The 26,279-nt window shown below is 45.4% G+C and overlaps 1 protein-coding gene across 2 annotated transcripts in view; it reads right to left on the minus strand.

Moving 5' to 3' along the window:
* Positions 1–9,301: 9,301 nt before the first annotated feature.
* The window catches only part of Dnajc18 (DnaJ heat shock protein family (Hsp40) member C18), a 37,444-nt gene continuing 20,466 nt past the window's right edge, over positions 9,302–26,279 (minus strand). For both annotated transcript variants that reach the window (XM_036204840.1, XM_036204841.1), the window contains 5 exons: positions 23,652–23,837; positions 20,468–20,577; positions 18,993–19,102; positions 15,318–15,490; positions 9,302–9,981 (listed from right to left, as the gene is read on the minus strand). In XM_036204840.1, the coding sequence (XP_036060733.1) occupies positions 9,857–9,981; positions 15,318–15,490; positions 18,993–19,102; positions 20,468–20,577; positions 23,652–23,837 (704 nt within the window). In that variant the 3' untranslated portion in view covers positions 9,302–9,856. The remainder of the gene's footprint in view (positions 9,982–15,317; positions 15,491–18,992; positions 19,103–20,467; positions 20,578–23,651; positions 23,838–26,279) is intronic.

The raw sequence follows: 26,279 nt of genomic DNA on the forward strand, positions 1-26,279 counted from the left end.
AAAGTTTCTTATATTTAAAAAAAAAACAACAACACCACGCCGGGCGTGATGGCTGATGCCTTTAATCTCAGCCCTCTGCGAGTTCCAGGACAGCCAGAGCTACACAGTGAGGCCTTGTCTCAAAAACAAAACAAAAAACAAGGGGAGGGGGTGTTGGCTAAAGCAGCAGAACAGTCATTAGAACACCCTGTAGTGGACACAGTCTACAGTCTATACTGTCCTGAAGGGAGTCACTAGCTATACCTGGTTCTCAAACTGTTACCCATGGGCTTAAGAATTTCAGAAAAAAAATTCTTTTGAGATTTTTTTGAGTGTTTTGCCTGCATGTATGTCTGTGCACAAAGTCTGTGCCTGGTGCCTGTGGGGAGTCAGAGTGGAGGCTCAGATTCCCTGGAACTGAAGTTAGGGATGGTTGTGAGCCACTCTGTGGGCACTGGGCCTTCTGAAAGAGCAGGTGCTCCTAAACGCCATTTCTCCAGTCATGTGCTTAAGTTTTTCCAAAATCTTTATTTAAGTTTATTTTATGTGAATTGGTGTGAAGTTGTCAGATCCCCTGGAACTAGAGTTACAGACAGTTGTGAGCTGCCATGTCGGTCCTCTGGAAGAGCAGCCAGTAAGTGCTCTTAACCACTGAGCCATCTCTCCAGCCCCAGGTGCCTAAGGTTTTTTGTTTGTTTGGTTGGTTGGTTTTGGTTTTTCAAGATGGGGTTTCCTCTGTGTAGCTTTGCATCTTTTCTGATGACTTACTCTGTAGCCCAGGCTGGCCTTGAACTCACAGAGATCCGCCTGCCTCTGCCTCCACAGTGCTGGGATTAAAGGCGTGCACCACAGCTGTCTGGCTAAGTTTTTTTTTTTTAAAGATTTATTTATTTTGTATACAGTATTCTGCCTACATGTATACTTGCAAGCCAGAAGAGGGCACCAGATCTCATTACAGATGGTTGTGAGCCACCATGTGGTTGCTGGGAATTGAACTCAGGACCCCTGGAAGAGCAGCCAGTACTCTTAAGCGCTGAGCCATCTCTCCAGCCTCTCCCCCACCCCCTCACCCACCCCCTTTATGTTTTTAATTTTTGAAAAAATTGTTAATGTGTGTGTGTGTGTGTGTGTGTGTGTGTGTGTGTGTGCATATGTGTGCAAGTGTCCATGAGGCCAGAGGAGTTGGATCCCCCAGAACTGGTAGTTGTGAGCCACGTGATATGGGTGCTGGGAACTGAATTCTGGTCCTCTGGAAGAGTCATGCATGCTCATAATCACTGAGCTATCTCTCCAGCCCCCGCCTAAGGATTTTTAAAGTTTTTGGTTTTTGTGGGTTTTTTTTTTTTTTTTCTTGTTTGTTTAAAACAACAACTTTAGTTAGAATTTCTATTTTAGGAAACTCTACTTCTGAGCTACATCCTCAGCCCACAATTCCAATAGATACAAGTAGCTAGTGGTAACTGCATTGGACAGCATATGCCTAAGGTGCCCTGAAGTTTGAGGCCCCCACACAGAGCTTGCACAGAACTTGTCTAGTAAATGAGGCTGTTCATCTGAGTTACCCAGACAAAGCTCCAGTGGCCCTCCTCCATGGTAGTGATCCCTAGGATGCCTCCATGAATTGTGCTGTGTTCCCTCTCTCGGATCTTTCCTGAGATGTTGCTTCATGTCCTCGACACTCGATGTTCACCCCATCAGTCTGTACAGGCTCCCTCGAATGTATTTGGGACAACACCCTGAAGGGCAGGAGGTTCTGACAACCAGTCCCTGGTTCGACCAGGGTTCAAGTCCCAGGACTCACATGCAGCTTCAGTCTCAGGGATCTGATGTCCTCTTCCAGCCGCTGGCAGGCTCCAAGCACAGATGGTACACAGATATCTATTCAGGCAAAGGTCTCATGCACATAAAAATAACTAAAAGTGTCTAACTTTTACAGAAAAGGAAGACAACAGAAAAGTACACTCCAGCCTTCTGCTGTATTCTTTTGGCTACAGGAATGGAGACACAGACCCCACCCATGTTTCCTTACCTACTGGGGACCAAACTCATGGCAAGCACTTTCTCTGACAATTAGCTCCACACCTTCCCTGCTCTCCCCAGCTCTTCTCCTGTTTTCAACAGGAACAGTGTCAAAGGACTTAGGTTCCTTCTTCTGTTCTGTTTGTTGAGAAAGGGTCTTGTATAGCCCAGGCTGCCCTTGAACTCCTGACCCAGTCTCCACTTCCTAAGTGGATGACAGGCCAGTTCCACCACACTGATTTTGTTGTTGTCTTTTGTTTTGTGAGGTGTGACCTTGTTGGAGTAGGTGTGGCCTTGGAGGATGTGTGTCACTGTGTGTGTGTGTGTGTGTGTGTGTGTGTGTGTGTGTGTGTGTGATGGGGGCAGGGCTTTGAAGTCTCACATGTTGAAGCTGTGCCCAGTGTGGCACAGTCTCCTGCTGCTACCTGCAGATGAAGATGTAGGACTCTCAGCTCCTTCTCCAGCACCATGTCTGCCTGCATGCGGCCATGCTTCTCGCCATGATGATAATGGACTGAACTTCTGCCTCCTCTCTATGAGTTGCTGTGGTCATGGTGTCTCTGCACAGCAATAGAAATGCAAACTAGGACAGTCTTCGTATGTCCCTCCTGCTGACTTTGCACCATGGCTCAGGCTTGCCTTGAACTTGCAGCAATCATCATTCACACTCTGCTGGGTTCCAGTTGGGGTCACCCAGTCATCAGACTCCTAGAGCAGCTCCTTTCGGAAGGTGGCATGCTACCTCAAGGCTCATCTCAGTCAGAACTAGGCTAGAGGATGAGTGTGTCAGTAATCAACTACAATTAGTAGTCATGTAGCTATGACAGTGCTAAGAAAAAAAAACAGGGCTGGAGAGATGGCTCAGAGGTGAAGAGCACTGGCTGCTCTTTCAGAGGTCTTGAGTTCAATTCCCAGCACCCACATGGTGGCTCACAACCATCTGTAAGGACATCTGGTGCCCTCTGCTGGCCTGCAGTCATATGTGCTGTGTACATAATAAATAAATAAATCTTAAAAAAAAGAAAAAGACAAATAAGGAGTTCAAGGGGTACTTCACCAAAGCTGCCCAGCGTGTGTGTGGACATGTTCTAGCTGAAGCCTGAGCTAACAGGGAACTCTTGGCCAAAGGGGAAGCGGTCCTCGGAAAGAAGGACCAGTGAAGTTCCTGGGGCAAGAGTGGCAGCGGCGGAGTAACTGTAAGGTTAGTCAGAAAAGACAGCCAGAGCTGGCCCTGCTGCTCTAGGCCGATAACCTCAGCTACTTGGAGGCTGAGGCAGGAAGACCATGAGTTCAGGCAAAGTTAGGTGACTTAGCAAGACTGTCTCAAATTTTAAAAAATAATTTTTTAAAGGCAGTGGTGGTACATGCTTTTAATCTCAGTACTCGGGAGGCAGAGGCAGGCAGATCTTTGTGAGTTGGAGGCCAGCCTGGTCTACAGAGGGAGTTCCAGGACAGAGAAACCCTTTCTCAGATATTAAAAGAAGGAGGAGGAGGAGAAGGAGAAGACAACGACGACAGCATAGCTCAGTGGCAGGGCACTTACTTAGCACATGCAAGGGCCTAGATTAATTATCTGTCTGTCTGTCTGTCTGTCTGTCTCTCTCTCTCTCTCTCTCTCTCTCTCTCTCTCTCTCTCTCACACACACACACACACACACACACACACACATACACACACACAGAGCTGGGTAGTGGTACTAGAGAGATGAAACCAAGTATTGTTCATGTGGTTCCCAGAACTCATGTTAGGCAATTTACAAAACAGCTAATATGCAATTCTAGCTTCAGGAGATCAGCTACCTCTACTTCTGTGGCCAACCCCACTCAAACCAGGCAGTGGTGGCACACGCCTTTAATCTCAGCACTCAGGAGGCAGAGCCAGGTGGATGTCTGAGTTTGAGGCCAGCCTGGGCTACAGATGGAGATCCAGGACAGCCAAGACTACACAGAGAAACCCTGTCTCAAAAAGACAAAACAAAACAAAATCTTCAAAACAAAATGTTATCTATGATTAGAAGTTGGATGATTTTAATGCTGGGGATGGAAACAAGTTACTGAAATACTAGGCAAGAGGGTGAAGCTGCAACTGTGTAAGTGGATGGTGGTTTGGGAGTGTGAGTCTAATTACACCTGTAATCCTGGCACGAGGGATGTCCAGGCAAGAAGATAAGGAGTTCAAGGCCAGCCTGGGCTTCCTGGGACCCCCTCTTTTAAAAATAACCTCAAAATGAAAACCAGTAAGATAGTGGTTCTTAACCTTCCTAATGCTGCGACCCTTTAATACAGTCCTTGTGCTGTGGTGACCCCAACCATAAAATTATTTCATGTCACTTCATAACTGTAATTTTGCTATTGTTATGAATCGTATGTAAACATCTGAAACGTGACTTCCCAAGGGGTCTCAACCCACAGGTTGAAAACTACTGTGCTAGGCATTTGCTCTAGAGTTCTGGGGTAGGTACCATTTGTTCTCTGCCCCAGCCCACCTAGAACACAGGAAGTTCTCAGACTTAGCTGAATTGAGTTTCATGTGTATGTTGGTCCAAGTAGGAGATATACCCTGTTGGACTATGAAACATTAAATACCATGAGTGGTATTTTTAAACCAAGACTTTGCTAACTATGGGCCACTAGGAACAAAGCCAGAAAAGAGCTTGTTAACTAACACAGATGTTTCTGATGCTAAACCTAGTCTTGATCTGGACTGGCTGTGGTAGCTGCCATTGCTATCTGAAGAACGGAAGGAATCCTTAGCAGAATCGACTCTGGTTCAGGTAAAGTTGCACCCTTCACCTACAGACACTCTCTGTGGGTTCATTCCTCTCCTCTGTGCTGTTTCCAAGCCTCTGCCGCCATCTCCAGTGAAAAAAAGTAGATTAGGTTGCTCCTAGGTATTCGGCTTCAGGGTATCACGTTGTGTTATACATTTATTTCAGGATAGGAACTGATTTTTTAAGCTGAGGACCAAACCCAGGGCCTTGCACTTGCTAGGCAAGTGCTCTACCACTGAGCTAAATCCCCAACCCAGGAACTGATTTTTATCAACAGGTTCTTTTTTTCTTTTTCCAAGACAGGATTTCGCTGTGTAGCCCTGGCTGTCATAGAACTCACTCTGTAGACTTTAAACTCCCAAAGATTGGCTATTTCTGCCTCCTGAGTGTTAGGATTAAAGGCATGCACCACTACCAGTAGGCTTATTTTCACTCTTAATGTAAGAGTGTTGTCATTTTATATTGTTCTTGCTGAAATTTTATATGTAAATTGTTTCCAAACACCTCCATCCAAAAGAAAACATCCACTTGCTGCTCCTGCAGAGGACCCAGGTTAGGTTCTGTTCCATCACCCACATGATGGCTTACAACTGGCGACCTCTTCTGGCCTCCAAGGGCACTGCATACACATGGTGCACATACATACATGCAGGCAAAACACCTATACACATTAAAAAATTGATAAATCTAAAACAAAAACAAAAAATCCTTAGCCAAGTGGTGGTGGCTCACACCTTTAATTCCAGCACTTGGGAGGCAGAGGCAGGCGATCTCTGAGTTTGAGGACAGCCTGGTCTACAGAGCAAGTTCTAAGATAGAGCTACACAGAGAAACCTTGTCTAAAAAAACCACTCCCCATCAAAAAAATCTGGAATTCATCCCATTAGTATTCTGTATTATTCTAAACACAAACTATTCCACATCTTTAGTCCAAAGTGGCTCCAAGCATGAAGACTGTGGTCAAAGGACAACAGAGAAAAGCCATAGGTTGCATTTTGTATATAAAATTGTTTAATGTTTACTTTGTTAAAATACACTCATTTTAGATGCAATGGATCAGGTGTCCAAATGTTTCAGCATTTTCACAAGTGTCGTTCCTGACTCCAAACACTGAGTGTGATGCAAATGTGGACCCAGTGTACAACAGTTCCTTGGTGACCCCTGCATGAGGTTATCAACAGTGCAGGCCCACACATTACGATGTAGAGTAACTTGTTCCTTTCCCAAAATAAATATATTAGGACACCAATCTAATACCTTAAATGAATACAAAGTAAATGCCAGCTCCTGGGAGGAGCAGTGCATGCAGACTATGGGTGGTTCTCAAGGGGCCTCCTGGCAGCGCTAGTTCTGAGGAGAGTGAAGACAAGACAGAAAGCAGCCTGCAGCTCAGCCAGCCTGCAGCTCAGCCAGCCTGCAGCTCAGCCAGCCTGCAGCTCAGCCAGCCTGCTGGATCCTGTTTCCAGCAGGGTTTGGCATTTCTTGTCATTTCTAACAGTTCCCATAAGCATGCATAGCGATACTATTTTCTTACCGGTCACTTCTCCCAAGCTGTGCGGCCTGGAGCTGATCAGTGAAGCGTACATGTTTTCCTAGCTTAAGCAGATGAACGAGGACATGGGCTCCTTCTAGCTCTATGGCTCCTTCCAGGGAGAATGTCAGTCTCTGGTCCTGTGTGAGCCCTGTTTCTTAACCTCGTCCCCATCAGTCTCCATTCTGTAGTCTCAAACTACACTGACAGTGAGCCACACTGGCAGCAAAACCATATCTAAAGGGTTTACACTGCCAGGACGTCTCATAAAAGACATAGGCAGGAGTACAGAGCTTACTTTACCACACGCGGACAATGTATCTAAATTATAAACAAGGAGTTAAGAGTTTAACACAATTCTAGATAGTGCCAAATAGATTAAACTACCCCTCAATCAAAGCAAATATAGTTCTTTTGAGGAAATAAGATATGAGTACTGTAGTCTATCAGAAATAAACAAAACAGTACCACCAGGCTATAAGGACAGACAGTTGGTGACAGTTAATGGAGCTGAGTTAGATTGACTCTGGTGTCATCACCACAGATAATTCATCACTGCCATGGTAGCCACAAACTATTCAAGGGCATCTAGGGGAGGGTGTTACCCTGGCACACCAGTTTCATGATGGTCCACTTTCTAGCCGAGCCATAAGCTTGTTCAGTTCATGGGTACATTTTACAACATATGGGTATTGCTGTTGTTTGTTTTGAGAAAGGGTTTCACTATGAACTTGCTATGTAGAGCAGGCTGGCCTTGAACTCACAGTATTCCGTCTGTCTCTGCTTCCTGAGTGCTGGGTTTAAAGGTGTGTTTCACTATGCCTAGCACATTTTACAAACAAAATTCCCTGTTGCTCATAGGTTAAAGAGGTTCTCAAAAAATTTGGAAGATGCCGGTGGTGGTGGTGCACACCTTTCATCCCAGCACTTGGGAAACAGAGTCAGGCAGATCTCTGAGTTCAAGGCCAGCCTGGGCTACAGAGTGAATTCCAGGAAAGGTACAAAGCTACACAGAGAAACCCTGTCTCAAAAAGAAAAAAAAGAATTCAGAAGATAAGTCTGGGGATGTAGCTTAGTAGGCTAGCATGCACAAAGCCTTGGGTTCTTTCCCCAGCACCACAAAAGCCAGGAGTGGCTCCAGCATTCAGGAGGTAGAGGCAGGAGGATTTCAGGCAGTAGTGGTGGACACCTTTAATCCCAGCACACAGGAGGAAGAGGCTCTGAGTCAGGGCCAGCCTGGTCTGCAGAGCGAGTTCTAGGATAGCCAAAGCTACACAGAGAAACCCTGTCTTGAAACAAACAAACATAATCATCATCACCACCATAAAGGGGTCGGGTGTGGTGGCACACACCTTTAATCCCAGCACTTGGGAGGTGGAGGCAGAAGGATCTCTGAGTTAGAGGCCAGCCTGGTCTACAGAGTGAGTTCCAGGACAGCCAAGGCTACACAGAGAAACTCTGTCTAGAAAAACAAAAGAAAGACAAACAAAAAGTTCAAAGTTTTTGGCTGTATATCAACTTTGAGGCCAGTCTGGGATACATGGGACCCTATCTAAAAACAAAAAAGACAAATATAAACCAATTGCCTACTGGTCTTCTCATTCAGTCTCATGATAATCTGGACAGCTCAGTTTCTCAGGTCTGATACTACCCCCACAGGAGGGCACAATCACACAGCCAGAGCAATCAATGCCTTTGTCTACAAAGAGCTGCCTTTTCTTCCTCTGAAGGTTTTGTTGTATCAAAGGGTCATGCTTTTTAAAAAATGTGTATGGGTATTTTACCTACAAGTATGTCTGTGCACCATGTGCATTCAGTGTCTGTGAAGGCCAGAAGAGGGAGCTGGATCCTCTGGAATTGGGGTTACAGAATGTTGGGATCTGCCAAGTGGGTGTTGAGAATTGAACCTGAGTCCTCTGGAAGGACAGCCAGCACTCTTCTTAACCACTGAACCATCTCTCCAGCCCTGGTCCTGCTTCTAAAAGACCAGTGGGTAAGCAGTCCTGAAGGGACACAGACCTACCATGGAAAGGATGCAAGCTGGTCCAGGGGTTGGGGGCGGGGGCAGAGGTGTTCTGAGGACAGAGGCATCCTAGGGAAAAAGCTCTGCTTTGCCAACCTGGCTAGAATCACCTGAGAAATAGGATGATTGCTCACATTTTGTACTTCCTTACCTAGTCATATGACCCAGGCAACCATTTATCATGTTCTGATTCATAAAAGAGGTGATGCACCAGCTTCACAAATTATGAGGAGGCTTTAAGTAAAACAAAAGCAGAACAAACCACATGTGAAAGCCGTTGCGTTGCCGTAGGCACCCATAAACACTGAATGAATGAGAGATCACCTTGTACTAAAATGCACAGGTCACTGAGTCAAGCAAAATGACTGCTAGGCTAACATCAGCCTCCATGAGCAGAAACAGGCTCCTCCCTTTGTCTCCATGCCTGAGCCTCATCTTGGGTTTGAGGACTGCACTTCTGTGCATACTTGTCCTCCCTGTACAGCCCACCACACTGCATGCCGACTTAAAGGGGAAGGGACACAGAATGCTCGCTAGTTCCGAAGGGCAGGGAGCCTGCGCTGAGGAGCTGGCAGCCTTATATTCCACCTTCTTCCTTAGCCCTGCTTCCTGCTGTCGGGCGGGCCACTCAGCTGTGTCACAGATCAACAGGGTTTTTGTCTTTTGTTATTATTATTATTATTTTTTTTTTTTTGAGACAAGATCTCGCTATGTAACTTTGGCTGGTATGAAACTTGCTATGTAGCCCAGGCTGGCCTTAAGCTCATAAAGATTGGCCTGCCTCTGCTTGTGTGAGTGCTAGGATTAAAGGTGTGTTACCATGCCCAGCCTGCTCAACACCTTTTACTTCCTAGATCCTCTGAAAGAGATGACAAAAGAATTAAAAGGAACCTCCCTGGGTATAGCAGGTCAGGCCTGTAATCCCAGCACTTAGGCAGGAGGATCATTGCAAATTCAAGGCCAGCTTGGACTCTATAGTGAGTTCCAGACTAGCCTGGGCTACCTCTCTCAGAAAAAAGAAACCACAAATCAGGCAGTTTGCTAATGCTCCTGTCTCAGCAGAGCCTTGGATAACACCAAACTACTAAACAGCTCGATTTCTCTCCACTCTCCTTGGGAGTGGAGAACTGAACACTGGGGGATGCTGACTCTGGCAGGGAGAGGGTAATTCTCGCAGACACCATCAAGGCTCTGACGTGCACTGGCTGAGCCTAGAAACACCTAGGGAGTGGGCTTTTGCTGTAGGCAGGATGAAGGAAGAAATGTGGGTCTTCTCTGGGATGCCCTGATCTACATTCACAGAGGAGCACGTCCAAACCTCACCACTCATGTAACTTAGATGAACTGTCCCTGCCCTGGGAGCCAGGCCTGGAAGAACTGGATGGTGACAATGTGGCTCCATGTCCTACAGCTCTGCCCGACAAAGTTAGCGGGTGGTAAGTGTCATCATTTCCTACCGTGTATTATAAAATGGAATTTGCAATGGAAATAGTAACAAGAGAGAAGCCCCACCCTGACTGGGCCACCGTCCTTTCAGCCGCCCCTCCGGAGGCCGATTAGCTTGGAAAGTTTGTCACAGTTGTCCAGTCTCATCGACTCTGCTCTCTGCCGCAGTCGCTCGTCTCTGTAGAGCCCCGCCAAATTGGTCAGCTCAGACTCTGAAAGAGACAACAGGTAGCAGTTCCTTCGTTAAGGCTGAGCGCTTTCCTTTCAGTAGTTCTAGACTCAGCAGGCCTCACTTCCATGCCACTCTGTTCTACTCCATCCTGGCACTGCTACCCTCCCCCTGGAGGAACCTGCTGGGCACTGCACCAGGTCCTGAGGGTGAAGGCCGCCCATGACCCGACCGCAGTCTGTGCTGTTCTGAGAGCACCAGGCTTGCTTCTTGTCAGCAGAACACTCGGCCCCAGGCTTGGAGGCCTGCACATGTGCAGAAGAGGAGCCTCGTACCGTGATGGGGACTGGAGCCCCACCGCCTGTTCCTGTCATCTCAACAGAGACAGCGGCTTCTTCACTCTCTCCAGCACTGCAGGCTCCTGAGCCACACACGACATGGGGTCCTCTGGCAGATGAGCATCTTCAGAGGGTCCCCACTCAAACGGCTCTTTTAAAATGAAATCGTCTCGGCCCAGTGGCCTCTGTGTCCTTGACTAAGTACATTTCATTTTCTCCTCATGATAGAATAGGCCATGCTATTTTTAACTGGAATATAATCTCTGCTGTGTTTCCCAACTCCATGGTGGTTGGTCTGAGTTTTTACTCTCTTTTAAGTTCTTCCTTCTGGGGGAACTCCTGACATGCACCTTTGGGGATATGTCATGTGTGCCACATATTAACAGGATGGCACGCTTGAATGACTTCTGAGAGCTGCCAACAGCAGGCAGCTGTTAAAGGACCATGCTTGTGAAAATTCTATTTTAATCATTTTGAAATATGCCTTCCATTCTTAATCATCTTGCTGACAGGTTTTGTTTTTCTTGGTGGAACGAGACGCACCTGTCTGATTAATCGGCAAACTACCAGGACACAGGAATTAGCCTTAGCCGTCAGCCAGAAGGAACAATGGGCATGGACCTCTGAATAAATCAACACCAAACACTGCTTGGCATTTCTGCTCACAATGATTCTATTTACACCAAGTAAGGCCCAAAGTGCAGATGAAGTGCAGGGCTCCAGGCTCCAGGGTGAGGGGTGGCTGAGCATGACAACCCTCCCTGGACAATGGACTGCAGGCCTGGACTCCAGCCAGCAGTGGCTTGGCAGGCAGTGGGTCTCCCAGGCTGCAGAACAATGTGCTCTTACCCTTGGTGCGGGTGCCCACACGCCTGCATGCCAGGGCCTGCCTTGGCACCATCTCCTTGCAGGTGATGAGGCTCTGCAGAGGGTTGTGTGCTGCACCCAAATGTTAAGCTTTTGCTCCTGCACCCCACTAGGTGCTCAGCACTCCTTCCTAGGATTTCTTTGGCAGGTGAGGAGGCTCTATGTAGGAGACTTCTGTGAAATCAATCTGCACTTTGTTTCTCTAGAGTCACAGCTACACCAGTGTCCAGAACAGATTTGTGGCTCTGCTCTTCACTGGGGCAAGCTTCTTATGCTATTTTGTCACTGACTTTTATGTGTCATTCTCTGAAGTCCTCATCCTGAAGGCATTAGAGACTGACGATACTTAGTGTTTTCTGTTTTGACAGCCACTATAACAAGCTGAAGGAAGATACCTGTCACAGGAGACATGGATTGCTTACACAACGCTCATGGAAACCCAGTCAGACAACATTGCTTTGGAGCAATGAAGAGGCAAAAGCCAAAGGTTTACTCAAAAAATATAATATTTTAGCAAATTCTGTTAATACTCAATAACTTAAAAATATTTTAGGGGATGGAGAGATGGGTCAAAGGTTAACAGCATTTGTTGCTCTTTTTTTTTTTCTTTTTAAAAAAGACGTATTTATTAATAAACACAGTGTTATGTCTGCATGTACCCCCGCCCGCCAGAAGAGGGCACCAGATCTCACAATAGATGGTTGTGAGCCACCATGTGGCTGTTGGGAGTTGAACTCAGGACCTCTGGAAGAGCAGCTAGTGCTCTTAACCTCTGGACCATCTTTCCAGCCCACACTTGTTGCTCTTACACAGGACCTGGGTTCAATTACCAGCACTCACATGATGGTTCATAACCATCCATAACTAGCTACAGGTGACCCAATGCCCTTTTCTGACCTCTGCAGGCACCAAGCACACATGTGATGTACAGAAATACATGCAGACAAAACACTCACATATAAAAAAAAAAAAGAATGAATCTTTAAAAAGCTTACTTTATGTGTATGCATGAGTGCCTCATGTAGTGTATATACGTACACTGTGCACAGGCACGCGTGAGTCTGAGGAGGTCAGAAAAAGGTGCTGGATCCTTTGGGACTTGTTACATTACAGTTGTGAGTCACCCTACATGCGTGCTGGGAATTGAAGCCTCTGAAGAGCACTGAGCGCTCTTCACCACTTAGCCAGCTCTCCAGCCCCAGGATTCAATAATTACAAGGAAAATGAAAGAAAAAAGTCTTTGGGAGGAGCAGGATCAATAAAATACCTTTTCTCCTTAACAAAGGAGAAAACAAAAAGGGAGAAAACAGGAGAAGAAAACAAACAAACAAAATATCCTTTTCAATTGAAACTACCCACACCCCAGTCCCATGGAACACTGCCCTTCAGTCTATTGTGTGAGGCTGTTCAAGCATGGACCACTAGGGATAAGGTGTTCACCAGTCACTGCTCTAAGCTACACACACACCACACAACCTCTCAGTAGGAAATGAATTCTTTCCCCCACTTCAAAGCCTAGGATTCTATCCACTCTGCTATCCTGCTCAAGGGCACGAAAAGAAGTACTCAGTGAAGGCCAGCACTCACTCAGCTCTTGATGGACCAGGCTAGGAGGCACTTTCCCGGCAGTATGTATAATATGCAGCTATATCTATGAAAGAGTTCACAGGACAATTATCACCCAAGCAAAAGAATACTCATAAAAAATCACCTATATTAGGCATTCGAGGGAAAAGCAAATGAAAGGAATAATAAAGACTTTCAAAGACAATGGCTACCCTTGATAAAATTTCCATTTGGTATTTTGCCAAGAGTGAACTTTGTTCTCAGTGAGTTTATTTTTACAACCTCAAAGTGCTAAATTTAACCTTCCTGGCTGCACTTGCTGCTGGATTCAGAGGGCAGATGCTGCCTCTCAAATGGCACTGGGGTGGTGTGGAGGCTCCACAGAACCACCCTGTTTAAATGCTAGGAATACATTTGTTTCAGAGTATGTGCTGACAACCTCCATTCAGAACTGGGGAATTGTACCCATCAGGCTCATTCAATGGATTTGTTTATTTGTGTGTGTGTGTGTGTGTGTGTGTGTGTGTGTGTGTGTGTGTGTAGAATGCAAAATGCAGATTCTCCTGTAGTTCTTACAGAAAGCAATAAAATTCAAACCATTCCTGTCCCCAATACAAAGGGGATGCTTAGGACACATTACTGTGGCTTTCACCTGATTTAGATCCACATAGACTTTTGCTCCTAAATTTTTTCCTGGGGCAGGCCTTGATGGGGAACATCTTTAAGTCCAGCACTCAAAAGGAGAGGCAGGAGAGTCTCTGTGAGTTTGAGGCCAGTCTGGACTATACACCGAACTCTTTCCCAATTTCTTGTTCTTTTCCTTTTTTTTTTTTAAATTCCATTTCTTTTTGGGTGTGTGCACCCTCATATGAATCACAGCATGTATGTGGTGGTCAGAGAGCAACTTTGGGAGTCAGCTCTTTTTCTACTTCTGGGTCCTGGATTGAACTCAAGTCAGGCTTGGTGTCAATCGCCTTTACCCACTGACCCACCTCACCAAAACAGAGTCTTACTATGAAGCTATGGCTACCCTTGACCTAAAACTCAAAATCTTCCTATCTCTGCCTCCCGAGTGCTGGGCTCACAGGCCTACACCAGCACACCCAGCTTTTTCTTGATTTCTAAAAGATAAAACCCAATTTAAACAGCCTGGTCTACATAGTGAGTTCCAGGATAGTCAGAGCTACATAGTGAAATCCTGTCTCAGAAAAACCAACACAAACAAAACTAATTTAACAATGAGGTAGGTAAAAGCAACTTCCTTATCCTGTTGACTGCCCCTTATTTGAGAAGGTAGCGAGGCTGCCCTGTAGAAATAGAGGGCAGGGGCAAAGTCCCTGAGGGGGAGGATAATACATCAGCACTGATCCCTTACTCACATTCCTCATCAGTGCACAGATTTCCAGTATGAGAAACTTTTCTAACAACATGTGTTGAACACCTGTTCTGAAGCCAGGACTGTGCCCGCAGCCCAGGACACAGAATTAGTAAGACAATCTGTGCTGGGACCAGCAGTCCTGCAGAGGGAACACACTTAATGGATCACTAATGCTATTGATCAGTACTGTGGTGGCCGGAAGAGCCAAGTGCTTTAAGAACACACAGGAAGGGCGGGTTAACTCAGTGAGGGGTAGGAGTACGTGATGGGTCAGCAAGAGCTTAGAAGCACTGTGAGCAAAGAGCTAATTTTGTAAGTACACATTTATAGACATCCAGTAATAAAGCTTAGAAGATGAGTTATAGTTTGCTTTGGAAAAAAAAAAAAAATCAACCAAAGTCCAGTTTGCAAAGCCAAGATGCAGTTACTTTGCAAATGTGTGTGTGTGTGTGTGTGTGTGTGTGTGTGTGTGTGTGTGTGTGAGAAATTCATTTGTGCTGGGATGAAAGGCGTCCACCACCAATGTTTGGCTCATGCCTACAACTTCTAAACTTCTGACTTGACTCAATAAGGGAGGCTGGCTCCGTCAGATTTCTCTCTAGGGAATGTGGGATTTAGGGACTGTGAAGGAAAGCAGATAGCACCGAGAACTTCATGAAAAAGCTTGGGATGCAAAATGGGGGGCAGTGACTGGTGAGGTTAGGGACCTTAGGACACAACAGGAAGAGCAACATTCAACCACAAAGTCCCACACAGTGTCCCTTGACTGCCACACATACTTTGGGGCACTTGTACACATTCTTGCACAAATAAATAAAAGTAATTTTTTAAAAGAAAAAAAAGCAGGTAGTAAGGTGGCATAGCCAGGGCATACCTCTAATCTAAGTCCTCAGGAATATCAAAATCCAGGGCTACATACGGGCAGCCTAGAGGCAGAGCCAGGCAGATCTCTGAGACCAACCTGATCCATGCAGTGAGTAATAAGTCAGCTAGGGCTATGCAGTAAGCCCATCCCCTGTGGGGTAGGTGGCAGAGAGAAGAAAATACAATAGGAGAATACAGTGATGCCGAGTTTCTAAGTTTTCCAATCCTGGTCACATGTCAATAAGCGTCCCTTTTTTGCAGTAGTAGCTGGGGGGCAGGGGTCTGTCCCCTGTCTCTGTTCACCAGCAGAGGAGAGGGGTCAGGAGGCTGGGGAGACCTCATGACAGCCTGCTCGGCCTTACTTACTTTGCTGTTTCTCCTTCCAACAGCTTGTCTGGATGTAATCAATATAATCTTTCTCTATTGTTTTCTCCAGGTCACGAAGAGAAGCTCCTCTGTAGGCCTTGTCAAAGTTTTTATCCACGAAGTAAGGCACCTGCAGGTTCTGCGTTTCTCTAGAAATGGTATAGCCCAAGGTTCTGGAACAGAGAGCAGCTCCCATCAGCTCATACCACCTGACAAGCTTACTCTTGGCTGGTCTCTAAACATCTCCCAACATCTGTCAGTCCATTAGTGAAGTAGAACACAGTCATCACTATAGGCATCAAACAAGCAATTTGACAATTACCGATGTAACTTACAGTTCATTCTCTCCAAAGACTCACCTTTCCTTCGTTCTTTTTTGGTAAGGTGTATCAGAAGAGGGGACCTGATCCCATAGGACTCCAGTTACAGAGGGCTGTGAGCCACCATGTGGATGCTGAGAATGAACTCAGGACCTCTGCAAGAGCAGCCTGTGCTTTTTACTGTAGCATCTCTCTAGCCCAAGACTCACATTGGAGTCCCCTTCTTACATCGTTTTCTGTGTGTGAAGTAAAATGACTAATGCTTTAAAAGTTTGTTTGTTTTGGAGCTGAGGATCGAACTCAGGGCCTTGCACTTGCTAGGCAAGCGCTCCACCACTGAGTTAAATTCCCAACCCCTAAGTGTGTTCTGAGGTTTGTGGACGAGGCTCAGTTGGTACAATGCTTGCCTAGCCTACATGAAGCCCTGGGATTTTCAATAAAATCAATAAAGCTAGGAGTAGTGGCACACCATGTTACTGAGAGGTAGAAGCAGGATGATCAGAAGTTCAAGGTCATCCTGAGCTACATTGTGAGTTCAAGTCTAGCCTTGCATGCATGAGACCATGTCTCAAACAAAATAATTCAGGGGAGAGGGTGGCACTGGGGAAATGGCTCAGGTAAAGGTTCTAGCTGAGTAAGCCTAAGGACCTCAGTTTGCTACCTGGAACCCATGTAAAAAGCCAGATACAGTAGCATGCATCTGTAACCTCAGCACTTCTCCAGGGGGAAGGAGACAGGAGGGTTGGCTGGAAGCACATAGCCCAGCTAACCTGGAATATGAAACACAGTGTCAGAAACAAAAGAGATCTGCCTTAGTAAAGGGGAGGGCATAAACTAACTCCCCAAAGCTGTCCTCTGACCACACATGCACTAGCACACCCCACACACATTTACTTGCTTTTGTTTTTTGAGACATGGTCTCACTTTGTAGCCCTAGCTGACCTGGAACTTGCTATGTAGAGCAGGCTGGCCTTGAACACATAGAGATAGGCCTACCTCTGCCTCCCAAGTGCTGGGACTAAAAGCATGTGCCACCAGGCCCAGCCTTATTTATTTGTTTTGTATGTATGTGAGTGCAGGTGTGCACAGACCCCAGCACACATGTGAAAGTTAGAGGACAAATTGAGAGACTCCATTCTCCCTCTACCATGTCGGTCCTGGGGATCAAACTCAGGTCTGACAGGCTTGGCAACAATTACTTTTATGTGCTGAGCCATCTTGTTGGCCTCACATTCACCTAAACATACAAAACAAACAAACAAATATGTAAGGGTTCCTGGATACTTAAAAAAAAAAAAAAAAAAAAAAGCCAGATACAGTGGTATACACATGTTGTCCTAGCACTTCAACCTGGTGGCACATGTTAGGGTCCTGGAGAAGTCCCACAAAAGACCACCATCCACGTATGCAAATAGCAAGAGCCTTAATTATCTCAGTACACATCTTATAGTCCTAGCACTCAGAAGCTGGGAGCAAGAGAACCAAACACACGAGACCAGCCTGGGCTATAGCAAGATCGACACTGAAAGAGTCAGAGTAAACTAAACCAAAGGGAAAAAACTAGAACCAGGCATGGTCATACGACTTTAATCTCCGCTTTGGGAGGCTGAGGCAGGAAGACTGCTGTGAATCTGAGGCCAGTTGGACTACAGGGTGAGAGATATATTCTCTCTCTTTCTCTTTCTCTTTCTTTTTTTGGAGCTGAGGACCAAACCCAGGGCTTGTGCTTGCTAGGCAAGCACTCTACCACTGAGCTAAATCCCCAACCCCAAGAGATTCTCAAAAACAAACAAACCAACCCTGAAGTTTACTTTTCTCTCTTCTTTCTTTCTTTTGGTCTTGGAACTCACTATGTAGCCCAGGCTGACCTGGAATTTATAGAGCTCCACCACTCTGCCTCCCAGGTGCTGGGATTAAAGGAGCATGCACCACGTGCAGCCTCAAGTTTACTCACTAACAGGTCTAAATGTGTCGCCAGCTGATGCTCTTGATGCTTACTTAGGGACCAACCTTTGACCAAAGCAATTGAAAGCACTAAGTGGAAAAATTAAAAAAATATTCCTAATCTGTATTTATGTATAATCCACATGCCTCAACAAAAATCATAATAAATTTTGTTCTCAGCAAAAGCAAAGAAACACAATAGCATAGTTTGACTCTATGTCCTTAATAACAACTAATGTCCCTTCTTGTAATTTTTTTTTCTTCAAGATAGAGTTTCTATGAATAACAGCTCTGGCTGTCCTAGAATTTACTCTGTAGACCATGCTGGCACTGAACTCAGAGACCCTCTGTCTCCAAGTGCTGGGATTAAAAGCATGTGCCACCCCTCCTTGTAATTTTCACTAATCTTAATTTTATGTGTATGAGCATTTTGCCTGCTTGAATGTCTGCGAACCATTTGAATGTCTGACCACAGAGGCCAGAAGAGGGCATCAGATCCTCTGAAACTGGAATGATGGATGGTTGTGACCCACCATGTGAGTGCTGCAAGAGCAGCCAGTGCTCTTTACCTCTGAACCATCTCTCCACTCTTCTTTCAATTAAAAAAATGGAAAAAATCACTAGGTCCCAGTCACTATGCATCATCACAACCTGCCCTCTCTCCTTCCCCTCTCCCCCCTCTTCTTTCTGTCCCCTCTTTCCCCTCTTCTCTTCTCTGTCCCTCTTTCTCACTGTAGCTCAGGCTGGCCTGGAATCAAGGCAGTCCTTTGTCCCTGCCTCCTCCATGCTGGATTACAGGTATGAGCCACCATCCCCAACTTCACTGAAGTTCTTCCTAACTTCACTACGGGGAGAGAGATTTATTAGGAACCTCAAATCATCCTGCTGGTCCTTCTGAACCAATCCTGACTGTTTTTCAGTTGACCAGAGGGTGTCATTATGTAACAAAACAACCCCCCTCTTTAGGCGTGGCAGCTGCTACCCACTTGGTATACATTATTACTGCTTGGCTTTTGGTTTAGTGTCGGTGTTTTCAAGCACCTAAACTTAGGACCTCCACAGAAAACACTAGAGAAACTTTGAATTCCTTGAAACATAAGGTCAGCATTTTCCACAGTGGAAGGTGAAATGAAATGTCAGCATGAATCAGCAAAATCTTAAGTCTTTCATCTTTCTTTTCTTTTTCTTTTTCAATTGTTTTTTCCAATTTTTCCCCCAAGACAGGATTTCTCTGTGTAGCCCTGGCTGTCCTGGAACTCTCACTCTGTAGCCCAGGCTGGCCTCCAACTCACAGAGATCCGCCTGCCTCTGCCTCCCGAGTGCTGGGATCAAAGGCGTGCGCCACCACCGCCCGGCCAAGTCTTTCATCTTTCAGACTGATACTAAGGAAAAATTGGAATTTTCAACTTACGATTTATAGAATAGACTATATGGGGGGTTAGCAGCCAGCAGCTGAGTAATGACAGAAATAAGCACAATCACCAGAACTGGAAGCAGCTGAACAAATGCAGAATATGGAGTCTGTAAAAGAAAAATGAAGTGTCTGAGAATACAGACATCCCAGAGGAAATGCAGACTATTGCATATTGTGGGCACACCCACAAAGCCAAGGATTGCCAAAAAAGCTGGACTGCAGCTTAGAACCAAACAACTCATTTCTCCCTGCTGAGAGGGTAAAGGAAGCCCCTCAACCTGGACTGTCAAAGACCGCGCTGTCCCTTCCATCTCTAATTCTGCCAGACACAGGGCTCCAGCAGTGGCCAGTGTGAAGCAGTTCTTACTCTGCCATAGCTGTCCAAAACTGATGACATCGAACTGTATCAGAGACGACCACATTCTCCCTTGACCACGTGGGGTCCAGGCTCATCACACTTCTTCATTAACTACTGTTTGGACAAAAGGCATTCTCTCAGGGCTGCGAACCAGCCAGAGGCACAGTATTTGTTGTTGTTTAGAATGGGTACCTGAGTGTTTGGACACCTTGGTAGCGTAGAACTCAAAGTGCCACCAAGCCTGGAAACCTGAATCCCGGCGGTGCTGTTGTCTTTTGAGCTTTTTATGAGCCTCTCCTGGTTTCTTTCCTTCTTTCCTTCCTTCCTTCCTTCCTTTTCTTTCTTCCTTCCTTCCTTCTCTCTCTCTCTCTCTCTTTCTTTTTTCTTTCTCTCTCTCTCTTTCTTTCTTTTTCAACTTGAAGGTTTATGTATTTATTGTATACACTGTATTCTGCCTGCATATATGCCTGTGGCCAGAAGAGGGCACCAGATCTCACTGTAGGTAGTTGTAAGCCACCATGTGGTTGCTGGGAATTGAACTCAGGACCTCTGGAAGAGCAGTCAGTGCTCTTAACCTCTGAGCCATCTCTCCAGACCTCTTTCCGGGTTTCTTATTTAACACCCCTTTTAGTTCTGAATATTTTGAAAGGGATTCTTATTTTCTGTAATAAAGAAAAGTTTGATCAAGACAGCCCCACAAGCTGGACATGGTGGCATATGACTTTAGTCCCAGCACTTGGGAGGCAGAGGCAGGCAGATCTCTATGAATCTGAGGCTAGCCTGGGCTACATAGAGTTCCAGGACAGCCAGGGCTACACAGAAAGAACTTGTCTCAAAAAACAAACAAACAAAAAAAAACTTAAAAAAGAAAGAAAGAGAGAGACATCCTTACAGGGAAATTGAGATCCTACAAAAACACAAAAAAGGATCAGGGATGGAGGATTACCAACATTCTAGCTTAAAGTACATTTTAGAAACATAGCTCAATTGAACTTCTAGGACTGATTATATACCATAGGAGAAGGCTCAGTATGCCCTGTGTACGAGTAGGTCTCCTCACCCCGACAGGAATGGGCTCAGTATGATCTGTGTATGATCTCGGCTGCACACGCACCTGAGCTTTGTCTTCTTCCTCTCTCTTGTGTGTCTGTGTCCTCTCATGGCGGTGTCGCCTGCGAAAATAGTGACTGTCGTCTGTCACATTTGAGAACATGTGAATATTTCCTGGAAAACAGACATTAGAAAAAGGGAGGGGAAAAGGAAGAGAGGGAGAGAGAGAGAACATTTATGAGATGGCAATTCCTTTTTGGCCCTTTTCAAAGTCTTGTTCCCAAGGAGGCTAAAGACAGGCATCTGTCTATCTGACCCAGCAAAAAAGAAGGCAATAGGTGAGCCAGGGGGGCCAGCCAGGCATGGGATGTGCAAGGTTCTCCTGACTTCATGGACCAGTCCTTTTCAGTTTGTGGGAGAAAACTGCAAAGGCGAGAAGACAGCATTTTGAGCATAAATCCTATCTGACATACTTATGTCTGCTTCTGTGATTTATTTTTAATTTATGTGCATTGATGTTTTGCCTGCATGCATGTCTGCGTGAGGGTGTTAGATCTTGGAGTTACAGTTGTTAGCTGCCATGTGGGTGCTGGGAATTGAACTTGGGTCACTAGCATCTTTAATAACCACCCATAAAATTCAATTTATTGCTGGGCAGTCGTGGCTCACGCCTTTAATCCCAGCACTCGGGAGGCAGAGGTAGGTGGATCTCTGTTTGAGTGCGAGGCCAGCCTGGTCTATAGAGTGAGTTCCAGGACAGCCAGGGCTACACAGAGAAAGCCTGTCTTGAAAAACAAAACAAAACAAAGTCCAATTTGTAGCTGGGGTGTTGCTTAGCGCGGGATACATGCCTAGCATGCTGGAGGCTCCAGTTGCATCCCTAGCAACATAAAAAATTCAACTTACTATCTTGGCACTGAATTTTCTCAACTGCTTTCTGTGATTTCTATTGTTACACATATTGAGGTAAAGAAAATGGGTTTCACTGTGATATTTTAAAAAGATTTCCTTTTATGTAAATGAGTATGTGGTGTTTAAATGAGAATGGATCCTACAGGTCTCTACATTTGAATGTTTAGTCCTCAGCTGGTGGAACTGTTTGGGAAGGACTAGGAGGTGTGGCCTTGTTTAAGTAGTTGTGGTCTTGTTGGAGGAGACTGTCAGTGGGGTTGGAATTTGAGGTTTCAAAAGCCCACACCAGGCTCAGTTTCTCTCTCTCTGAATGCTGTGTATAGATCAAGATGTAAAGCTCTCAGCTACTGCTCTATTACCATGCCTGTCTGCTTCCCATCATGATAATAATAGACTAATCCTCTGAAACTATTAGCAAGCCCCTAATCAAACATTTTCTAAGAGCGTCCTTGGTCATGATGTTTCTTCACAGCACTAGAACAATGACTAAGACAGTTAATAACTACGCCTGCTTGCATGTCTGTGTACTATATGCACAGAGTACCCATGGAGGCCAGAAGAAGGCATCACCAGGACCCACCTGGAAATGGAGTTAGAGATGGTAGTGAGCTGCTGTGTCTGTTGGAAATTGAACCCAGGTCCTCTATATGGACAAGTGCTAAGCCATCTCTCCAACCCCAAATTTATGTATTTTTGTTTGTTCACTTAAAGATTTATTTTATGTTCCTGGGTGTGGTTACACAAACCTTTAATCCCAGCATTCAAGGCAGAGGCAGGCAGAACTCTGAGTTTGAGGACAGACTGATCTACAGAGCTTTCCAGGACAGCCAAGCTTACACACAGAGACCTTACCTTTAAAAATAAATAAATAAATAAAAGATTTATTTATGAGCTTGAGTGGTTTTTTAAATTTTTTAAAAAGATTTATTTATTTATCATGTACACAGAAGAGGGCGCCAGATCTCATTACAGATGGTTGTGAGCCACCATGTGGGTGCTGGGAATTGAACTCAGGACCTCTGCTCTTAACCTCTGAGCCATCTCTCCAGCCCCTGTTTTTGTTTTGTTTTTTTAATTTTATTAACTTTTTTTTGCATTTATTTTACATACCAACCACAGTTTCCCCTCTCTCCCCTCCTCCCAAAAGGACTTGAGTGTTTTTAATCTGCATGTATGTATGTGTACCACATGCATGCCTGCAGAGGTCAATCCCTTGGAACCGGAGTCACAGATATTAGTGAGTCACCATGTGAGTACTGGGACTAAAGCCTGGGTTGTCTGAAAGAGCAGCCAGTACCCTTAGCCACTGAATTCCAACTACCCTTTATGGGTTTCTTTTTGTTGTTGGTGGTGGTGGTAGTGGGTTTTTGTTAGTTCGTTCTGTTTTTTTGTTTTTTCAAGACAGGGTTCTCTGCGTAGCCCTGGCTGTCCTGGAACTTGCTCTATAGACCAGACTGGACTCAAACTCACAGAGATCCATATGCCTCTGCCTCCCAAGTTCTAGGATTAGAGGCGTGTGCCACCACCCAGCTTATTTTTATTTTGTTTTGAGACAGGGACTCACGTAGTCCAGCTGGCCTCAGGTCTGCCATGTATTGAAGGATGACCGTGAACTCCTGCTTTTCCTGCTTCCTCACCCAACAAGTGCTGGAAGTGTGTGTGTGTGTGTGTGTGTGTGTGTGTGTGTGTGTGTGTGTGTGTGTCTGTGCGCGTGCGTGTATCTGTGCATGTGTGTGTATGTGTCTGTGCATGTGCGCACGCGCGCGCGTGTGTGTGTGTGTGTGTGTGTGTGTGTGTATACTATATATATTTCGCTGTGTATATATGAATACTATAGATATATATAAATCATCATGCCCAGTGATTCATTGTGACATTTAAAAATTACTTAATTCAGTGTGTATGGTCTTTTGTCTATACTTATGTCTGTGCATCACATGCATGAAATGCCCACAGAAGCCAGAATGTGTCAGGTCTCCTACAACTGGAGTTATAGATGGTTGTGAGTCACCATGTGAGTGCTGGGAATCAAATCCTGGTCCTCTGCAAGAGCAGCCAGTGCTTTTAACCACGGAGGCAGCTCCCTAGCCTCTAAAGGACTTTTACTAATTTAATTTTTTTTATTTTATTTTTTGGTTTTTTGAGACAAAGTTTCTCTGTGTCCTGGCTGTCCTGGAACTCACTCTGTAGACCAGATTCACTTTGAACGCACAGAGATCTGCCTGCCTCTGCCTCCCAAGTGCTGGGATTAAAGGCATGTACCTAAATGACATAAGGTACACAGTCATACATGCAGGCAAAACTTAAAAAAAAAAAAAAAAAATGAAGATACCAACCTGAAGGAAAATGTCCTCCAAAGAACACATTGAATAGTTCTTCTGGAGAGATGTCAGCTTCAAAATCCCTGTAATAATGGTAAGATCTGGCTGGAGGTGCAGTGAAAGTCACCTGCTCATCTCCATACTCATCATAGCGGAGTCTCTTGTCAGGATTGCTTAGGACCGCAAAGGCATTTCCTATTGCTGCAATCAACAAGAAACCACACATGAGCACATCCTGGGCTGGGGCTGGAGCGGTGGCGGTGGCAGCAGCAGCAGCAGCAAGAAGCCTGGAGTTGGTGCTAGACAGCCTCACAGAATTCCAAAGAGGCCTACAATGTTCCCCCAGGACTTGCCCCAGAGATTTTTCATAGTTGTGATAAAACAGAAACACCACTAGAATCCAACAACTAGGAACCACTAGCCTAACTAAGAGTTCTCCGGTCATCCCAGATATGCTGAAGTTGGGACCCTCTTCCGAGCTCAAGCTGCCAATAATTTCAGGCATGTTAGAAAAATGCCTAACATTCCTATTATTCAAAAATGGAATTTGGGGGGCTGGAGAGATGGCTCAGAGGTTAAGAGCACTTGCTGCGCTTGTAGAGAACCCAGGTTCAGTCCTCAGCATCACAGTTACAGCTGCCTATAATGCTAGTTTCTGGGGGTTTTGACACCCTGTGCAGGCCTCTGTGGACACCTGAACACACAGAGTATACATACAGACACACATAAACACACATACAGCACACACATAAACAAAATTTTTTAAAAACTGTGTTTGTTCAGCCAGGTGGCGGTGGTGCACACCTTTAATCCCTGTACTCAGATGGATCTCTCTGAGTTCCAGGCCAGCCTGGTCTACAGAGTCAATTCCAGGATAGCCAAAGCTCCATAGAAACTTTGTCTCAGGAAACAAAAAATAAACAAACAAATAACTGTTTCAAGCTGGGCAGTAGTAGTACATCCCTTTAATCTCAGAAGCCAGGGCAACACAGAGAAAGCCTGTCTCGAAAAACCACAAAAACAAACAATCAAAAACTCCACAGGGCTCACCAAAGTCTTATTTCAGCACATTCTAGGAAATAGTCACCCCCCCCCCCCCGCCCGCCCCCTTGGTTTTTCAAGACAGGGGTTCTCTGTGTAGCTTTGGAGTCTGCTGGTGTCAACCAAGTCAGAAGAAGCACTTTGTTATGATTCTTCTACAAAAACTCTATTAATGTTTGCATAAGGAAACCCAGCTAAGCAGAAAAACAAACAAAAACACCCAAATAGGGTTGCTTAAGCATGCACACTTCTTGAAATATAACAGATTTCCCAAAGAATTGGCATTGGTTTCTGAGACTTCCATATGCATATACAGAGATCGTGGATTATCTCCGTATTTCCTTAGCAATGCTGTGAGAACTAGATTCACAACAGAGAGGCTGGCCTCATGGTACTCAGGGACTTTTTCTTTCTTTTTTAAAGATTTATCTTTAACTGGGTATGGTAGCACACACCTTTAACTAATCCCAGCACTTGGGAGGCAGTCACAGGCAGATCTCTCTGAGTTTAAGGCCAGCCTAGTCTGCAGAGTGAGTTCCAGGGTAGCCAGGGCTACACAGAGAGTCATCATCTCAAGCAAACAAAAAATTCATTTCCATTTATGTTTATGGGCTTTTTGCCTGAATGTATGTATATGTATGCCACATGTGTGTGGTGCCCACAGGGGCCTGAAAAGGGTACTGAATTGCCAGGAGCTAGAGTTACAGACAGTTGTGAGATACCACATGGGTTCTGGGAATTGAACCTTGGTCCTCTGCAAGAATAGCCAGAGCTCTTAAACATTATCTCTCCAACCCCAAGAATAACTTAAAAACTTCTCAAGTGCCTACAAGATGGTTCAGTGAGTAAAGGCACTTGCCACCTGGCCTGATGACCTGAGCTCAATCCTTGGAACCCACATGGTCTATACAGAACCACATGGAATGAACAAACTCCTGCAAATTGTCCTCTGACCTTCATATACCCACACACCCACACCCACACAAATAAATGTAAAAGAGTTAAGCTTTTTCAAGTCTTTTTCAAAACATCACACATACAGAAAGGTTTATGGGGTTTTGTTTTTTAGTACAATGAAGACATATAAGCTGGGCCTGGCAGTGCACAATTGTAATCCAGGAATCCAGGAGACTGAGATAGGAGATTCTGGAGTTCAAGGCCATCCCTGGGCTGTTGTTGGTTTTTCTTACTCTTTTTTGGGGACCCGCCACCCAGCTCCCAAGTAAATCACACGTGGAGGCTTATTCTTAATTAAGAATGCCCAGCCTTAGATTGGCTTAGTTTCTAGCCAGCTTTCATTAACTTAAATTATCCCATCTACCTTTTTTCTCTGGGCTTTTCCTGTTCTCTTACTTCTATAAATCTTACTCTTACTCCGTGGCTGGTTGTGTAGCTGCTGGGTGGCTGGCCCCTGGAGTCCTCCTCCTTCTCTGGCAGCTAGCTCCCTCCTCCCAGATTTCTCTTTCTATATATTCTCTCTGCCTGCCAGCCCCACCTACCCTTCCTCCTGCCTTGCTACTGGCTGTTTAGCTCTTTATTAGACCATCAGGTGTTTTACACAGGCATAGTAACACAGCTCCACAGAGTTAAACAAATGCAGCA

The sequence above is a fragment of the Onychomys torridus genome, chromosome 13 (assembly GCF_903995425.1).
Source record: "Onychomys torridus chromosome 13, mOncTor1.1, whole genome shotgun sequence".
Classification (NCBI taxonomy): Eukaryota; Metazoa; Chordata; class Mammalia; order Rodentia; family Cricetidae; genus Onychomys; species Onychomys torridus.